The sequence below is a fragment of the Passer domesticus genome, chromosome 6 (assembly GCF_036417665.1).
Source record: "Passer domesticus isolate bPasDom1 chromosome 6, bPasDom1.hap1, whole genome shotgun sequence".
NCBI lineage: Eukaryota > Metazoa > Chordata > Aves > Passeriformes > Passeridae > Passer > Passer domesticus.
The window spans coordinates 17,616,961-17,631,232 of record NC_087479.1 but is presented as its reverse complement, the minus strand read 5'-3'; the positions used below and the strand labels follow the sequence as shown (position 1 = coordinate 17,631,232).

General features: G+C 39.4%; 1 protein-coding gene across 2 annotated transcripts in view; it reads left to right on the top strand.

Moving 5' to 3' along the window:
* TTC8 (tetratricopeptide repeat domain 8) overlaps positions 1-4,068 on the top strand; it is a 42,262-nt gene extending 38,194 nt beyond the window's left edge. For both annotated transcript variants that reach the window (XM_064423632.1, XM_064423633.1), the window contains 2 exons: positions 1,750-1,833; positions 3,470-4,068. In XM_064423632.1, the coding sequence (XP_064279702.1) occupies positions 1,750-1,833; positions 3,470-3,586 (201 nt within the window). In that variant the 3' untranslated portion in view covers positions 3,587-4,068. The remainder of the gene's footprint in view (positions 1-1,749; positions 1,834-3,469) is intronic.
* Positions 4,069-14,272: the final 10,204 nt, after the last annotated feature.

The window sequence follows — 14,272 nt, the reverse complement described above, 5'->3', positions numbered from 1 at the left end:
ATATGAATGTCTAACTCACTGTTACAGTCAGAAAACATGGATGACTGTTATACATGCTTCAGTGTAAGCTCTGTATTGTCATGCCATCTCCCATTAAACTGTTTATTCTTTGGCGTATCCAAATGAATCATCAAAGACAAGCAAGGTTTCCAATAACTTTGCAGTTGTTGAGATGTTTGTTTCTTTTTTTTTTTTTTAATTGGTATCCAAAGCAAACCCCATGACTTTGAAATCTTAACTTGAAAGACAACTTTAACTGTATATTCAGTTTATAAATGTAGGTAACATACTTTTGTTGGGTGGCAGAAAAGAGCAATCAGATTATCTCTTGAAAGCTGGGGCTTTTTTAGCAAGGAGATTGCACTGGAATTTTGTCAGAAAGAAGCAGGTTCTTGATAAACACCTTTGCATCAATAAGCTTGGTGGTTCATCTTACCTAATATGGGTATACTGGCTGTATTGTGCTAAGATATATAATTGACATGCATGGTGGAAAATGGTATAAAATGCATGCATGGTATAAAATGACACCGTTGTTATACACATGCAGGGAAAATGAATATGTGTTTTTTGGGCAGTTTTGGACAGAACTGCTGTGGGCTTGTTTTAGACCTCATGAGAGCAAGCTGATTTGATGGATTCAGGTATACATCATAGAGCTAAAATAAATTATAAATACCTTTTTTAAGAGCACATTCTCTTAGATAGAAGTTAACTTTATTCAGATAACCTAGCAATTACCATGGAAACACTGAAATGAACCTGGAACTGGATGCTTCCAGTGACAAGTAAACTTTGGGTTTCGTTTCAGTTTCATAATCAGTAAATTTTTAGACATTTAATTCCCTAGCGGAGCATACCCTCAATGGTGGAAGTTGTGGTTGCTCATTACTAGCACTGCAGAGACTTTCCATTAGTTTTTAGCTTAAAATTTTCAATTTTCTTCTTGTATCACATGTATAATTAAAAATTAGGATAATTTTGGCGATAAAAATATGTGCAGAAGAATAAAAAAAGGGATGATATTTTGTTTATATGGATTTTATTTCACAATGTTCTTTCATAAGTACTGTTGCATGTACTCAGACTTTTCAGATGTAAGGAGTTTTAATAAGTTCCTAGCTCAGTCTTGCCACAGTTTATAGTTACTTTTGTTTTTAAATGTTTTGGAATTTTCCCCATTAAGTTCTGCTTTTTTTTTTTTTTTTTTAATCTTTCACAAGTGGACCTTATATTTGTATTGTATTTACATCATGAAACTATACACTCTGATACTTAATCTGTTTCACCTTTTTATGCCTCTATTCTGCTAGTGAGAAAAAAACCCCTAATTTTATTTAAATGTTTAAATGTGAAAGCTGTCATTTATATGATAAAATTTATGGTTTCAGGGATGCTTAAAACACAGTTGTCAGAGACAACAGATAAATACAGTGGGGTGTTCTTTAAATACTTTGAGTTTTATTTAATTTATGTGATGTATTGTCCTCAGGGTTTAAAATTGAATTGCTTAATTTAGTATGTCCCAATAATTTTTTTTCTGACTCAACCAAAAGTCTTTATTCATTTCAATGTTATTTGACTCTGTTATGCCTACACCATGGATGTAACCTTTTTGAAATTGGCTTTCTTAGTAATGACTTAGTAAACACAGGATAATTTCTTTTAAGGATTATGAATATTGCATTAGATTCTTGTTACTCTCCCTCCCAGATGTCACTATATTATTTTTTTCATTTCTCTGTATAGGCAAGAGCTTTGCTGCAGACTGCTTCATCTTTAGCACCTCACATGTATGAGCCCCATTTCAATGTTGCCATACTCTCAGAGAAGGTAATGCATTATCCTGTTCTTGTAATCTAGAAATTGAGCCGTGGTGAGGCAGGTGATTTTTATTGTTGTTATTAAGAATTCCAGATAGATAAGAAAAAAGAATACAGAGTGCATAAACTCAAAAGAAAATGCTAAATTACATTATCATTTTAATACCTAGAAGTGTGTCAAAGTAGCCATTCCAATGTTTGCTTTTGAGAAAAAATGAGGCAAACTGGCTGTGAAGTAACTTTGTAATTGTTCAAATGCCTGGAAGATGAACAATTCCATCTACAGTCTTGACAGGCATGAGCTTTTTTAGAATGTGAAGTGTATTAATATCATATTATTTACTAGTAATGATAGAAAAATATCCTTTACTGATAATATCTTACTGATCTCAAAGGCAAATCTGTTATTCAGCTCTACAACCTCTGAATTTTTTGTGTTACTAATCTATTTCATCCAGACACTAAGACACTGTATTAACAGTGTCCAGCATTCCTGTTAATAAGAGAACCTTGTCCAAATTTTTTCTTGTATCTCACAAGAAAAAAATTGCTCCTTTGCTTGTGCCTACACCTTCATGATTCTGTTATCATTCTGTGTTGTGTGGGCTGCTCCACTCCTACAAATGCTGAAGTACACACATTAAGAAGAGAATAACCCATTAATTTGTAAGTGTATCCTCTCCACTGTGAAACACAAGAGGGTGTTGAATAATTGTATTTTTTACTTACTGTTTGGGGAGTAAATCCTAGTCTGTGAATGTCTTGTTACATAAATTTTGCACAAAGGACTCTCACAGGTTATGGGAGAAGACAGCCAGCCACATGAGCCAGGTGTTGGTGCAGTGGGGTAATGCAATCCTTAAATTCAGTGTAAGGCCATGGTTTACAGAACATGACTTCTCTGGCTGGGACCTTGACTTTTTCTCCTTCAGAGAATTATTGCCATGCTGAAGCTCTGTGTTGAGTGATGCACAAGAAAAGAAAAAAACCTCCTGGCTGTCTACAGCTGCTCCTTTCTCATTCAGGAGTAATCACTTTTACTAGATGTGTTCCCCAAGTATTTGGGTTCTTTTTTGATGAACCCACTTTTTGAGATGCTTTCCTTTTAATCCTTTCAAAAAATGATGTCTATTTAGGAAAAAAATGAAGTTCTTTAAGTAGGGAACAATTTCTTCTAATAGCAACAGAAGAGCACCATTAGTTCTCCAACATTGTTGTGTATCTCTGTGAGGAAGCAGGCAATCACAGTTGTTTTTTTTTTTTTGTAGAGGCCTGATGGGTTGTGTTTTGCTTGTTTTTACAATAGCACTTTTATGGAGTTTAAAAGCAAAACTTCTCTTTTTTTATTCCTCTATACTTCAAGCACTGGGCATGGTGTGTACCTTGTCCGTTCTCCAAGAAGTTGGGTGAAATGGACTATGTTAAGTTGATGTCTCAAAGCATCCATTAAAATGACATTTCTGTCTTTCTCATCCCTTGATGTAAGTGTGACATAATCCTGCCTCCAAATGTCCTTACACTGACTGTTCACTCTTCATACCAGCTGTGCTTAAAATTTGTGAGCATGAGAAATGTATTGCACAGAATGCAGAGTACAAACACTGCAGTGCTTGGATTTGCAGAATCAGTTTGTGTGTTTTTTACAGGTTGGAGATCTTCAGAGAAGTTACACAGCGGCTCAGAAGTCTGAAGAAGCATTTCCAGGCCATGTTGATACACAGCAGCTCATCAAACAGTTAAAGGAACACTTTGCTATGCTCTGATGAGCAATTTTTTATTATGTAAGAAGCTAGCCAGAGCAAATGTCCCATGCACATTTTGAGAACACCAGCTCAAAGTAGATGAACCATACTTTATGCATTCCTGTAGCAAAGCTTGCATTACTTTGAGTAGCAAGAAAAGATTGACTTTCAATTCCTTATGATCTTAAAAGATAACACTTATTCAAATGCAGCTAGAAAACTTTGCAGCTATGTACACAAGAGATTACAGAAAAGGGTTTTTTTCTGACTTTTGTGCAGAAAAAAAATTGGTTTTAAACATTCCTGTGTAACAATATGTGAAGAAACAGAGTAAAAATACTTCCTAACTGGTTTTCAAGTTGGCTTTTTATAGTATACTTTCTAACTGAATGTTAGGTTTTAAAATTAAAATACTTTAAAAGAATTTTAAATACATATGTAAAGCAAAAGTTCTAATATTCCTTGTTCAGTATGAGTTGAATAAATTCCATTTGTATGGTTTATCTCATTTGTGTATGTAAGTTAAATTACACCCTTATTACCATGAAAATCTGGATTGATAGTCTTAACATTTTGAGAGACTCCACAGAACTGGTGCAAAATCACATAAATGCATGTGTGCCTCTCTACCCAGGAGTTTATTCTGGATCTCAGTGAGGGAGAACGGTATTTAGAAGCTTGCAGAATTAAGAACTAATAGTTGAGAACAAGGCATTGATGGGGTTATTATATGTGCTACCACATGAGCACTGTTGCTAAATAAATATTTGAATCAATCTAACTACAGGAATACTACTACTTACAACTAATGAAGACTTTCTGCCATACTTTGTGTTTTAGCTAAAAGGAATAAATTTGCATGAATTCCAAACCTGACCTTTTTAAAAGACCTTTAAGAAATGTGGGATGTTAAAGCAATCTGAAATGGCACATCCTGAAACAGACCTTTGAAATCTTTTCATGTTTCTTTGGTATATTAGGGGAATGTCTTAGCTTAAGGGGCAACCCTAAACATGTCTTATTTTTAGTATTTGTTATTTCTCCATCGTCATCTTCGATGGTTGTAGCTGGTGAAGGTGGATGCTGGGGAGCTTGGAGAAGTGTGCCCACAGGTTCCCCCACAGAGCATTCTGTAGGTGACAGAAGCACTCAATTGCTGTCACATGGTGTGAGGTGCAAAAGCATTATTGGCTGAATAGATGCAGTATCTTTTATGGAATTTTATTTTGTCCATTTTAATTTTATATTATGAGAAATTCATCACAATCTATTTTGAAGGGCATCTTAGTTACCAGTAATTCTCATTAGTTAGGATTTTACTTGCTGCCAAAATTCAAGAATTTAGAGGAAATTTCCTTCCTTTGATCTGTGGTATAAATGTCTTTCCAGCTGTCATTACTAAACTTAGAGAGGTACCAGAAAAGAAAATTGTCTTAGCAGTTTAAACACAACTGTTGGGAATTTTTGAATGTCATATTATTAACTCAAAGTAATTTTCGAACTGCATAGTAAATAAGCCTATTTCTAGATGAACTGGAACAGAAATGACTAATACAACTCCAGTTTTTAATCCATTGTGGCTGGTTGATAGTTCCTCATAGGTGCTTATAAGATGCCACTTACTGTTTTCATTGCTCAGGTTAATGATCTGAGTAACTCTCTTGTAGCAAACAGTGCCCCTTACAACATGGACCCGACTTTATAATTCTTTTCTTATTGGGGAATGTATGAAGATCCAAGGGGAAAAGGATTATGTATGTTAAGGAATCCTTCATAAAATATGCTTGTGCAAGTCAGATGTTAAAACAACTTCACCTCCCCAAAAAACTACAAAGGTCTAAACAAGGATTAAAACCTTTTTAGCTCCCTACTCTGCAGAATCTGTAAGCCATCCCAAATTTATCTTAGGTGGTGTGTTTTGATTGCCCCAAAAGGCAGCAGCAATTAGCTTTGTTGATCTTTTGTGCCCCAAAGCAAGGGTCTGGCAGTATATTTTTCACAATTAGCACGGTACAAATGAAATCAAATGTGGTTGTGAGCACAGCAGCGCAGTGCAACAACAGATGAATCAGCAGGCTGTTCTTGCTGGAAGAACCTTTCGATTCCCTGTGTGTTAATTGGGTGTGAGCCGCAGCCGGCGGTGAAGGGCAGCCCCGGGGCGGAGCGGCTGCGGTGCACTGGCACCGGAGCCCTGCTCCTGTCCAGAGCAGGGACCTTAGCACTGCAAGCAGCACTCCTGGAACACACAAACCATTTTTCCTCCAACCTTTAGCACAGCTCCATGTATGTCTGGTCGGCACTTACAAAGCCTCTTCAGAGTAAAGAATAGAATAGAGTTTTAAAAAAACACAATTTAACCTACAGTGCTGATAGTTCCACAGCAAAGCTGCCTGGAAGGAAGCTCGAAGCAGATGTCTGGGGGTTCTTGAAGTTTCTGTGTCCCTGCAGGAAAGGTCTGTTCAGTTTATGGCTGTTGCCATCAGTTTTATCCTTCATGACCATCCTTCTTGCTAGGGTCTCTATAACGGATAAATCCAATTAAAAGGTGATAATGTAGGGTTAGGTTATTAAAGGAATTTGATTCTTCTGCTAGATGTTATAGCCACAGAACTGTGGCTGAAATTAATCACAATTCACACTTAAGGGTTGTGGATGATTTTGACTGCAAAAAGCAGTTTCAAAAGTTGTACAGGACAGAGACAGTTTGCCATTAGGTGCCAGTTCAGTCAGTGTATGACTGGATGATTATCCAATTTTGTTATTGCTCCTGCTGGTGGGTTTTTTCTTTGATTGCTTCCTGTCTTTGTAGGATAGAGGGAGAGATTTTTGGGTATTTAGTCTTATCTATGGTATGACATAAGTTGAGCTTTTTAAGCCAAGAACAACTTCTAATTAAGTTATTTTGTACTTGAGTAGCCATGCTTGCTGGAGCAGCATCAAGTTTTATGAAAGATTTTGTATTTAGTATCTCTGTCTACCTACCACGTTTGTCTTCTTTCTGATGGATGCTTTCAAGCTCATTCATGTCTCTCCAGGCTTAACACACCCTCAGTCAGTGGGTACTGAGTGGGCCACCCTACTGCTATCCCACCACCATGGGGAACAAGAGAGCACATGGCGAGTGTAGAATGCAAAATGCCCCTTTCTCTGCAAATGAAAACAAAATTAAGTTTCTCTTTGTGCCTTAGAAGATGAATAAAGCAAAAGCTAAGAGAACTTGATATTCAAGTCATTTACAGACTTGTATCTCCAGTCACTCTCCAATAGCATTTGAATTCCTGTGCTGGTAAGATGGTGTTATTAGTTTCCCTGAATAGCAGAGGTTTTAGAATTAATGGATGCTCAGAAACTGCATATACTCAGAAGCATCTGTAAACAGGTTAAATCTGGAAGATATGCCACAAAAGCAATTTTTGTTGCAAAATTGTCAAGTACACATACCGTGAATTACGCTGTGTAACTGAAGGAGCTGTACAGGTACTATATGTACTTTCGCTCTGTTGATTACTTACAGCAATCGCTTAGTGCACAGCCTTCTCCTTGTGTTTAGTTTACTAAAAGGTCATAAAGATTTAGTTAAATAAGATTTCCTATTTAGATACTAAATCTGAGTAAAATATGTAAAAACAATCAAGTCAATGAGTTCATTGTAAAAAAACTCTTCCCAACACATAGCGCATTATGTTAATTGTGGTTAAGAATATATCAGCCCATAAAAATGTGGGGATTTTCCCTCATTTCCTGCTTGCTTTTTGACAGGTATTTCCAGTGAAACCAATTATAGTGTGACAAAGATAAGTCTTGAAGCCATTAGAAATGAGACACAAGAAGAAACAGCAGGATGCAGACCTTGCTCAGCACTATGGAAATGGCAAAGTCATTAAGAGCCAGGAAGCTTGGTTCCAGCAAGCAGACCACCCCAACAGTTTCATCTCATTTTCAGCTTATTCAGTTTACATAACCATAAAGTAATTGCCAAGATTCTACATTTTAGCTTTGGTATCATTTTATGCTACTATCTGTTCCATATTTTTCTAAGTCTGTATCCTTTAATAATACCAAACACCTTTAAAGGTATTATACATGGTAACTAATTATCCTTTCCAGCAGTAAATTTAGATCATGGTAACCAAGGGTCATCCATCAAGAGACTGGACTAATGGTACATGAGAAACCACCCAAAAGCCAATTTAAAAGCTCCCCTGGACTATTTTTGTTCCTGTGAATTGCCATAAACCAACAGTTAAGGGTTCAGATAAACCCACAGTGTTGTAAAGTATATGGTCACTGACACTCTTTTGAATCAGTGGAACAAAACAGATGCACATATCTGTCCTAGTTTTCAAGGAGGAAATTGTTAGTTCTTCCAGAGATACTGATGGGGGAGGCCCAGTAGAAAAATTTTGAAAGCCTTGTGCCTGCAGTCCTGCAGTGTCTGATGGATAGGCTTAACATGCTGTCTACTAAGCATTAATTTATTAAGGTATTCAGTGGTAGCTACTTGAATGAATGTAAGATTTGAAATTCAATATAAATCCTGGGAAGGTAGGCTAATAAGCAGACAACCATTTGTCAAAAATCTTGTCATGGCTGTCATTATTGCATATGTGGAAGACATCCACAAATAGCCTGAGTCTTTAAGTAAAGGAGTTACTGTAGAAAGTGAAGGAAATAATTCTCCAAGAGTACCTTAGACCCCAGTCTAACAGGGCACTTGGAAGGGTGGGTGGAATGGGAGATCCTGTTTTGCAGGGGTATATTAGCAAAAAATAATTTATATAACAGTAAGTAAAATGTGGCTACTTATAAATGACTGATATTCTTTACACTTTTCAGCCACACCCCTGACAGCTTTATAATCTTTATTAGACAATGTGTATGCATTTATCAAACATGAACTTTTAAACAATTACAAGTGAAGTTCACAAATTTTCAAATCACTGGCATTATGTGACAAGTCCATACAGTCTACTAGAATATAACATCATCTTAAAGGAAAAAATTAGACATACTCAGCCATCTCAGAAAGTGACTCTAATTAAGCTGAAGCTTCAGATGCTCCAATGCCTTTAAAATGAAAAAAAATCACTACCAGAGTAGACACCTTTCCAGTTACATCAAAACTTAAATTCTTGAAAAAAAAGCCTAAATAATGATGGGTGATTCTGAAGGGAAAAGAGAGTTGTGTCTTGGGGTAGCCTATGGCTCATGTCACATCATCACCTGTAACTTCATATCATGTTATCTTGGTGAGCACTACTGTGCTGCAACATAAGCCAATGACACATTGTAAAGTAACAGAAGTTGTAAGCAAAATCCCTTCAGGCTAAATATCTGTCATGTCTGGGAAAACATGGTAATTCAGGCACAAATCTCTCGAATGAGAAAGAGTAAGAGGAAGCTGGAAAACTGTTACTTAGATTGGAAACAATATTTTCATGTAGTTCTTTCTAAAAGGCACCTTTGGGTCTCTTGGATTTTATCCCATAGCAACATAGCCATCTTTGTCAAGATTAGGTTCTGTTGCAACTCAATATCACTTATAACAGTGTGCAAGCAGACAAACTTTACCCATGCAGGTCTGTTCAAGCACCCTGAGGAAAAACAAACCCTCTTGTTATGTGGGATTCTAAGATGTACATACTATAAATAAATTCTCCTTTCTCCTCTGGAAGTCCCACTTTATTTCAGGTTCAGAGCAGCACAGCAGGTAGTTTGACAGGCTTCAAATAGTTTGTGGTGTACCACAAATCTATTTCTCTTTAATGGATGCTCAGAATGCCATGCTCCTGGGAGCAGTGCCATCCTTGTCTTTGTGACCATGGATATTTAAATGTCAGTGCTAGACAGGGTCATAACATTTTACTGCCCCTTCCGGAGTTCGTATCACCAGATATGGTGAATATAACAAATCTGTTTTAACAATAGCAAAAGAGCTAAATACAAGAAAGATGAGGGCTTCTTTATGCTGTTTTCTCCATGCATATCCATAGCAGGTATCAGTGCTGTGCTTCCCATCACTTGATTATACCTGTATAGCAGAACAATTTTCTTTCATCAATCCTGATTTCAGGAGTTTGTACTAATGTTTTCATCTCTCCTTAGACGATGAAACTGCTTCCAGCAGAGAAACCATAGATCTAATATCCAGCCCCTCATGGCTGCTGAGAAAGAAGTCAACCACCCTGTGGTGCTCCCAGCTGCAGCCAGATCTGCTCTCTTATATGGATAAGCTTCAAGGCAGATTTTGATTAAGCCTTAAGCAGCTAAAGGTACACTTGATATAAACCTCAACAGACAGCCCAGGACCCTGTTTTAAGGCTTGTCTTACCCTTGAAATAAAGTTGTTAAGAGATGTGGGTGCCCCAACGCTTGGCATATCTCCCAAAGGCTTGGAGGCTGCCACATCCCTTGGCTGGCACACTGCTGCCACTGAGGAAAAGAGAGCTGCCCCCCTCTCCTGGGAGTTACAGCCCAGCTGTGTGGCTGCACCAGGCTGACACATGACAGGCAGCTAGTGTCAGAAATTCCTTCCATTTCTGGGGCAATACTTGCAAAATTTGAGTTTTCTTTAAAAGTGACCTGAAAATGGGAATCATTCTGGTCTCTGTGAAATCCATCCTTGAACCAGACACTTGATCTGAGATGCCAAGTAACCTGGGAATTGCTAATGAATGATAAGTGTAGTTTCCTCTTTTCTCAGATTTTATGACCTGGTTTCATCTTTTCTCTTGGGATGTGTTCATCCTGCCTTGCTGCACTTGCACTCTCTGTGACTTCATGTTCTGTTTTCAGGCAATTTGGTCAGTATGACCCCAAAATATTCTCTTCCTCTTCCAGCTGCTAAATGTGTAAGCCTGACTTTTCCCAAAGAAATGTACTCCTCAGACAGGCTTCATCTCCATCCACTCAACCTGTCACCATGCCAGGGCCAGCTTTGCAACACAGCAACCAATAACTCTGGAAGTTGTTCAGATTTGCCATTTACTTGAAGAGAAATGAGGACAGTCCATTTTGTCTGGACTTGTCGTCTGGAAGTCTTGGGTTTGTCCTGTGAATAAATTTGGAAAGCAAATTAAATTTCATTTAATTGATCATGCTCACTAACAGGTATTTCATCATTTTTCAGTCTGATAGCCTGTATTTAACCTGGTGTCCTTTTCCTGTGTTCTGGAGGTTGAGAAGACCACAGCTGTAAACACGAGCAGTATTTACTTTTATCTCTCTCAACTGCCTCCTGTTCTAACACACTGGAAAGTCCAGAACACTGAAAGTGTCTGCAGTTTCTAAAATGTATGGTGAGGATAGAGATTGCTTAGAGTAATCTTCCCCGAGTTCAGAGCAGCCCTGTCAAATCAGCCCTGCTAAGCATGAGACCTGCTATCTGGGCACCTTCCAGCCCCATCTGCTCCAGTGCAGGTTCACTGCAGCAGAGCAGCTGCCCAGCCAGGAAGCCCCCAGAACCCACACGAGCAACAGGCACTGGGACTTCAATGTGTGGGTCAGATTTACAGCCATGGGACAGTTTCCCACAGGGTTTATTGGTATGCATGACTTACACAGGGCTTCTTCCGTGCCATTCCTCTTTTTGGTTGGCAGCTCTCATGTCTCCTTACATGGTGGCATGTTGTCTCTGTGATTGTATCCTTTTAGTCACCCTCCTCCCTAGTGTTGGACTCTCCAAAAGGAACAGGAGCTAAAACACCCTGTCCAAAAGGTACAGGGGGGAGTTCAGTGCAGTAGCCTTTGAACATGCTAATGGGATGTGAAACAGGGCTGCTGTGAGCTAAGTGATGCAATCACAGCCACTGAGCTGCCAGGGGAGGAACGCTCATCCAAACTGCCTGATGCTTCTCAAGAGGTGGCACAAATACTGCTGAGGGTCAGGGAGGATTCCTGAACCTTGCAGAGCTGCATGAGGTTCCCCTAACAAGTTTTAGTCATATTTGATAAAGGATATCAGGGAACAATCACATGTTGGGATCACAGAATTTGGTCTGGTCATTAGAATAGAGACCTAGAAAGGGGAGGACAGACATCTGAAGCCCAGCTAGTGCTCCCAGCTTCAGCACATTGTGCTTTTCTATGTCTCCATTTCCATACGTGTAAAATAAGGCTAATGGAATTGTTGCTGCTATTATAATTATTATAAATTAATGCATTTTCTGTCAGCTGACCCTATTTTTCAGTGCTTCCGCCCAGTGACCATTGATGTTTTCCCATGAATAGTCCTCCCTAAGCAATGGTGAGAGGCAGTGTGCAGGGGGTGACAGGACAGAATTCTTAAAGGATTTTGTCTTTGATTTCCCTCAGTAACACTCACAAACACTGAGAATAAAATCTGTGCATGAAGCTGGAATGCTGCAGGCACACTGGGCTCTCAGAGCTTCTCCTCCTCCTGGACAAAGGCAACATCTTCCCTCGCCTGCCGTCACCTCCCATTAATGTCAGGAAAGTTCACTTGCTGCAGCTTTTGGAAGTGCAAAGCTAATGTGCTCTTGAGGAGGGAAATGAGGCCATTTATTTGTCTAATAAGATAATGCTAACACTGCAAATAGCAAGTCGGGGTTCAGAAAATAGCATTTATTTTTGAATCGTGCAGGAGGTCCTCTTCATTTTATTTATTCACAGGGCCTGAATCAACAGCTGCCCAGACAAAGATATTTAACAAGAGCAAACACAAAGGAGGTTGTTCACCCTGGGCTCCAGATACAAATACAGAAGAGAGAAGAAAATGTCAAATCTGCATAAACCCTGTATGGCTCCCTGGTGGGTATAAAAATACCTCTTTTGAATACCATCTTGTAATTCAAAAAAGTTGAGGTAACCTTTTCTTATTTTCAGCAAATATTTCCCTTCTAATCTTAATGTCATGTTTCACTTGCTCAAACTACAATCAAATCCCGAACCCATACCTCATTCTGTTGTTCAGATCTTACATCCATTCTATTTATTAAAAAATCATAAATGTTTCTCATAATATCTTTATTATAAAATGCAGAAAATATAAGCTATTGTTCACTCTGAAAATATGTAGTGCAGGATGGCAAAATAATTGTTGGTAGAGTCAGAAAACTTCTAAGTGATTATAAATGCCTGATAAAGTAAATAAGACTGTTGCTAGAAAATGAGAAACAAATATAGGAAAAGAGCATACTGCCCCAGAGGGAAAATGAGCTCCCTGGGTAACTTCTGCTTTCATAGGGATACAAGATTTTGTAAAGAAACAAAATAGTTTTGTGTCAAATAAATTATTCATATGGCCATTACTTGGCACAGACTTCTCTTCCATGCTCTTCCATGTCCACACAGAGAAAAGAGTCGGCTGCTCACCAGATTATGAAGAATATCAGAATATTCAGTAAATCTTCAGAGAACTTTGGCTAGAGCTCAGAGAGATAAAGACAGTGTATCAACTCTGGAAGGAGAGGAAGGTAACCTGAGGGGTTACTAGGTTATTGTGAGGATATTGGGGAGAAAATTAGAAGGGCCAAAACCAAACTGGAAATTAATTTGTCTACTTCTGTTAAAGACAAAGAAAAAAACTTCCTCCAAATACATCAGCAGCAAAAAATGGCCGAGGGACTTCTCTATTTTTTGCTGGATGCAGGGGATAGCACAGTGTCAGGGGATGAGGAAAACACTGAGGCACTTAATGCCTTCTTGCCCCAGTCCTCAATACAAACCCAGTTGTCCTCAGGATACCCTGGGGGAGTTTAATGATGGGGAGCTGGGTGAAGCTCCACAATCCAGGAGGAAATGGTTAGTGACCTGCTGTGCTAGCGAGACACTCACAAGTCCATGGCCCCAGGCAGGATGCAGGCTAGAGGGATGAGGGAGCTGGCAAGAGCATGGTAAGCCACTTTCAATCATTTACCAGCAGTCCTGGTGAAAAAAGAAAATAACTGTGAGAAGCCCCAGTTGACTGGAAGCTGGCAAATGTGATGCCCATCTATAAGAAGGGTGGAAGGAGGATCTGGAAACTACGGGCCTGTCAGCCTGACCTCAGTGCCAGGGAAGGTTATGGAGCAGATCATCTTGAGTGCCATCACAATGTGCAGGACAATCAAGGGATCAGGTCCAGCCAGTATGGAATTATGAAAGATAGGTCCTGGTTGACCAAACTGATCTCCTGTGACAAGGTGACCCATTCAGTAGATGAGGGAAAGGTTGTGGATGTTTCAGTAAAGCCTTTGACACTCTTTCCCACAGAAGATCTAGTGCACCCTCAGTCAGTTTGCAGATGACACCAATCCACACTGGTGTTGATTGAACAGCAGTGTTCATCTGCTGGAGGGTAGGAAGGCTCTGCAGAGGGATTTATAGAGGCTGGATAGATGGGCTGAGGACAACTGGTGAGATTCAATAAGGCAAGGTGCCAGGCTCTGCACTTGGGTCACAACAACCCCATGCAGCACTACAGACTGGGGCAAGAGTGGCTTGAAAGCTGCTCAACAGAAACGGCCTTGGGGTTTCTGGTGAAGAGCAGCTGAACATGAGCCAGCAGTGCCCAGGTGGCCAAGATGGCCAGTGGCACCCTGACCTGTGTCAGCAATAGTGAGGCCAGCAGGGCAGAGGTTGTTCCCTGTATTTGGCACTGGTGGGTCTGAGTGAGGACTGCTGTGTTCAGTTCTGGGCCCTGCACAACAAGACATTGAGGTGCTGGAGAGTGTGCCCAGAGAAGGGCACTGGAGCTGGTGAAGGGTC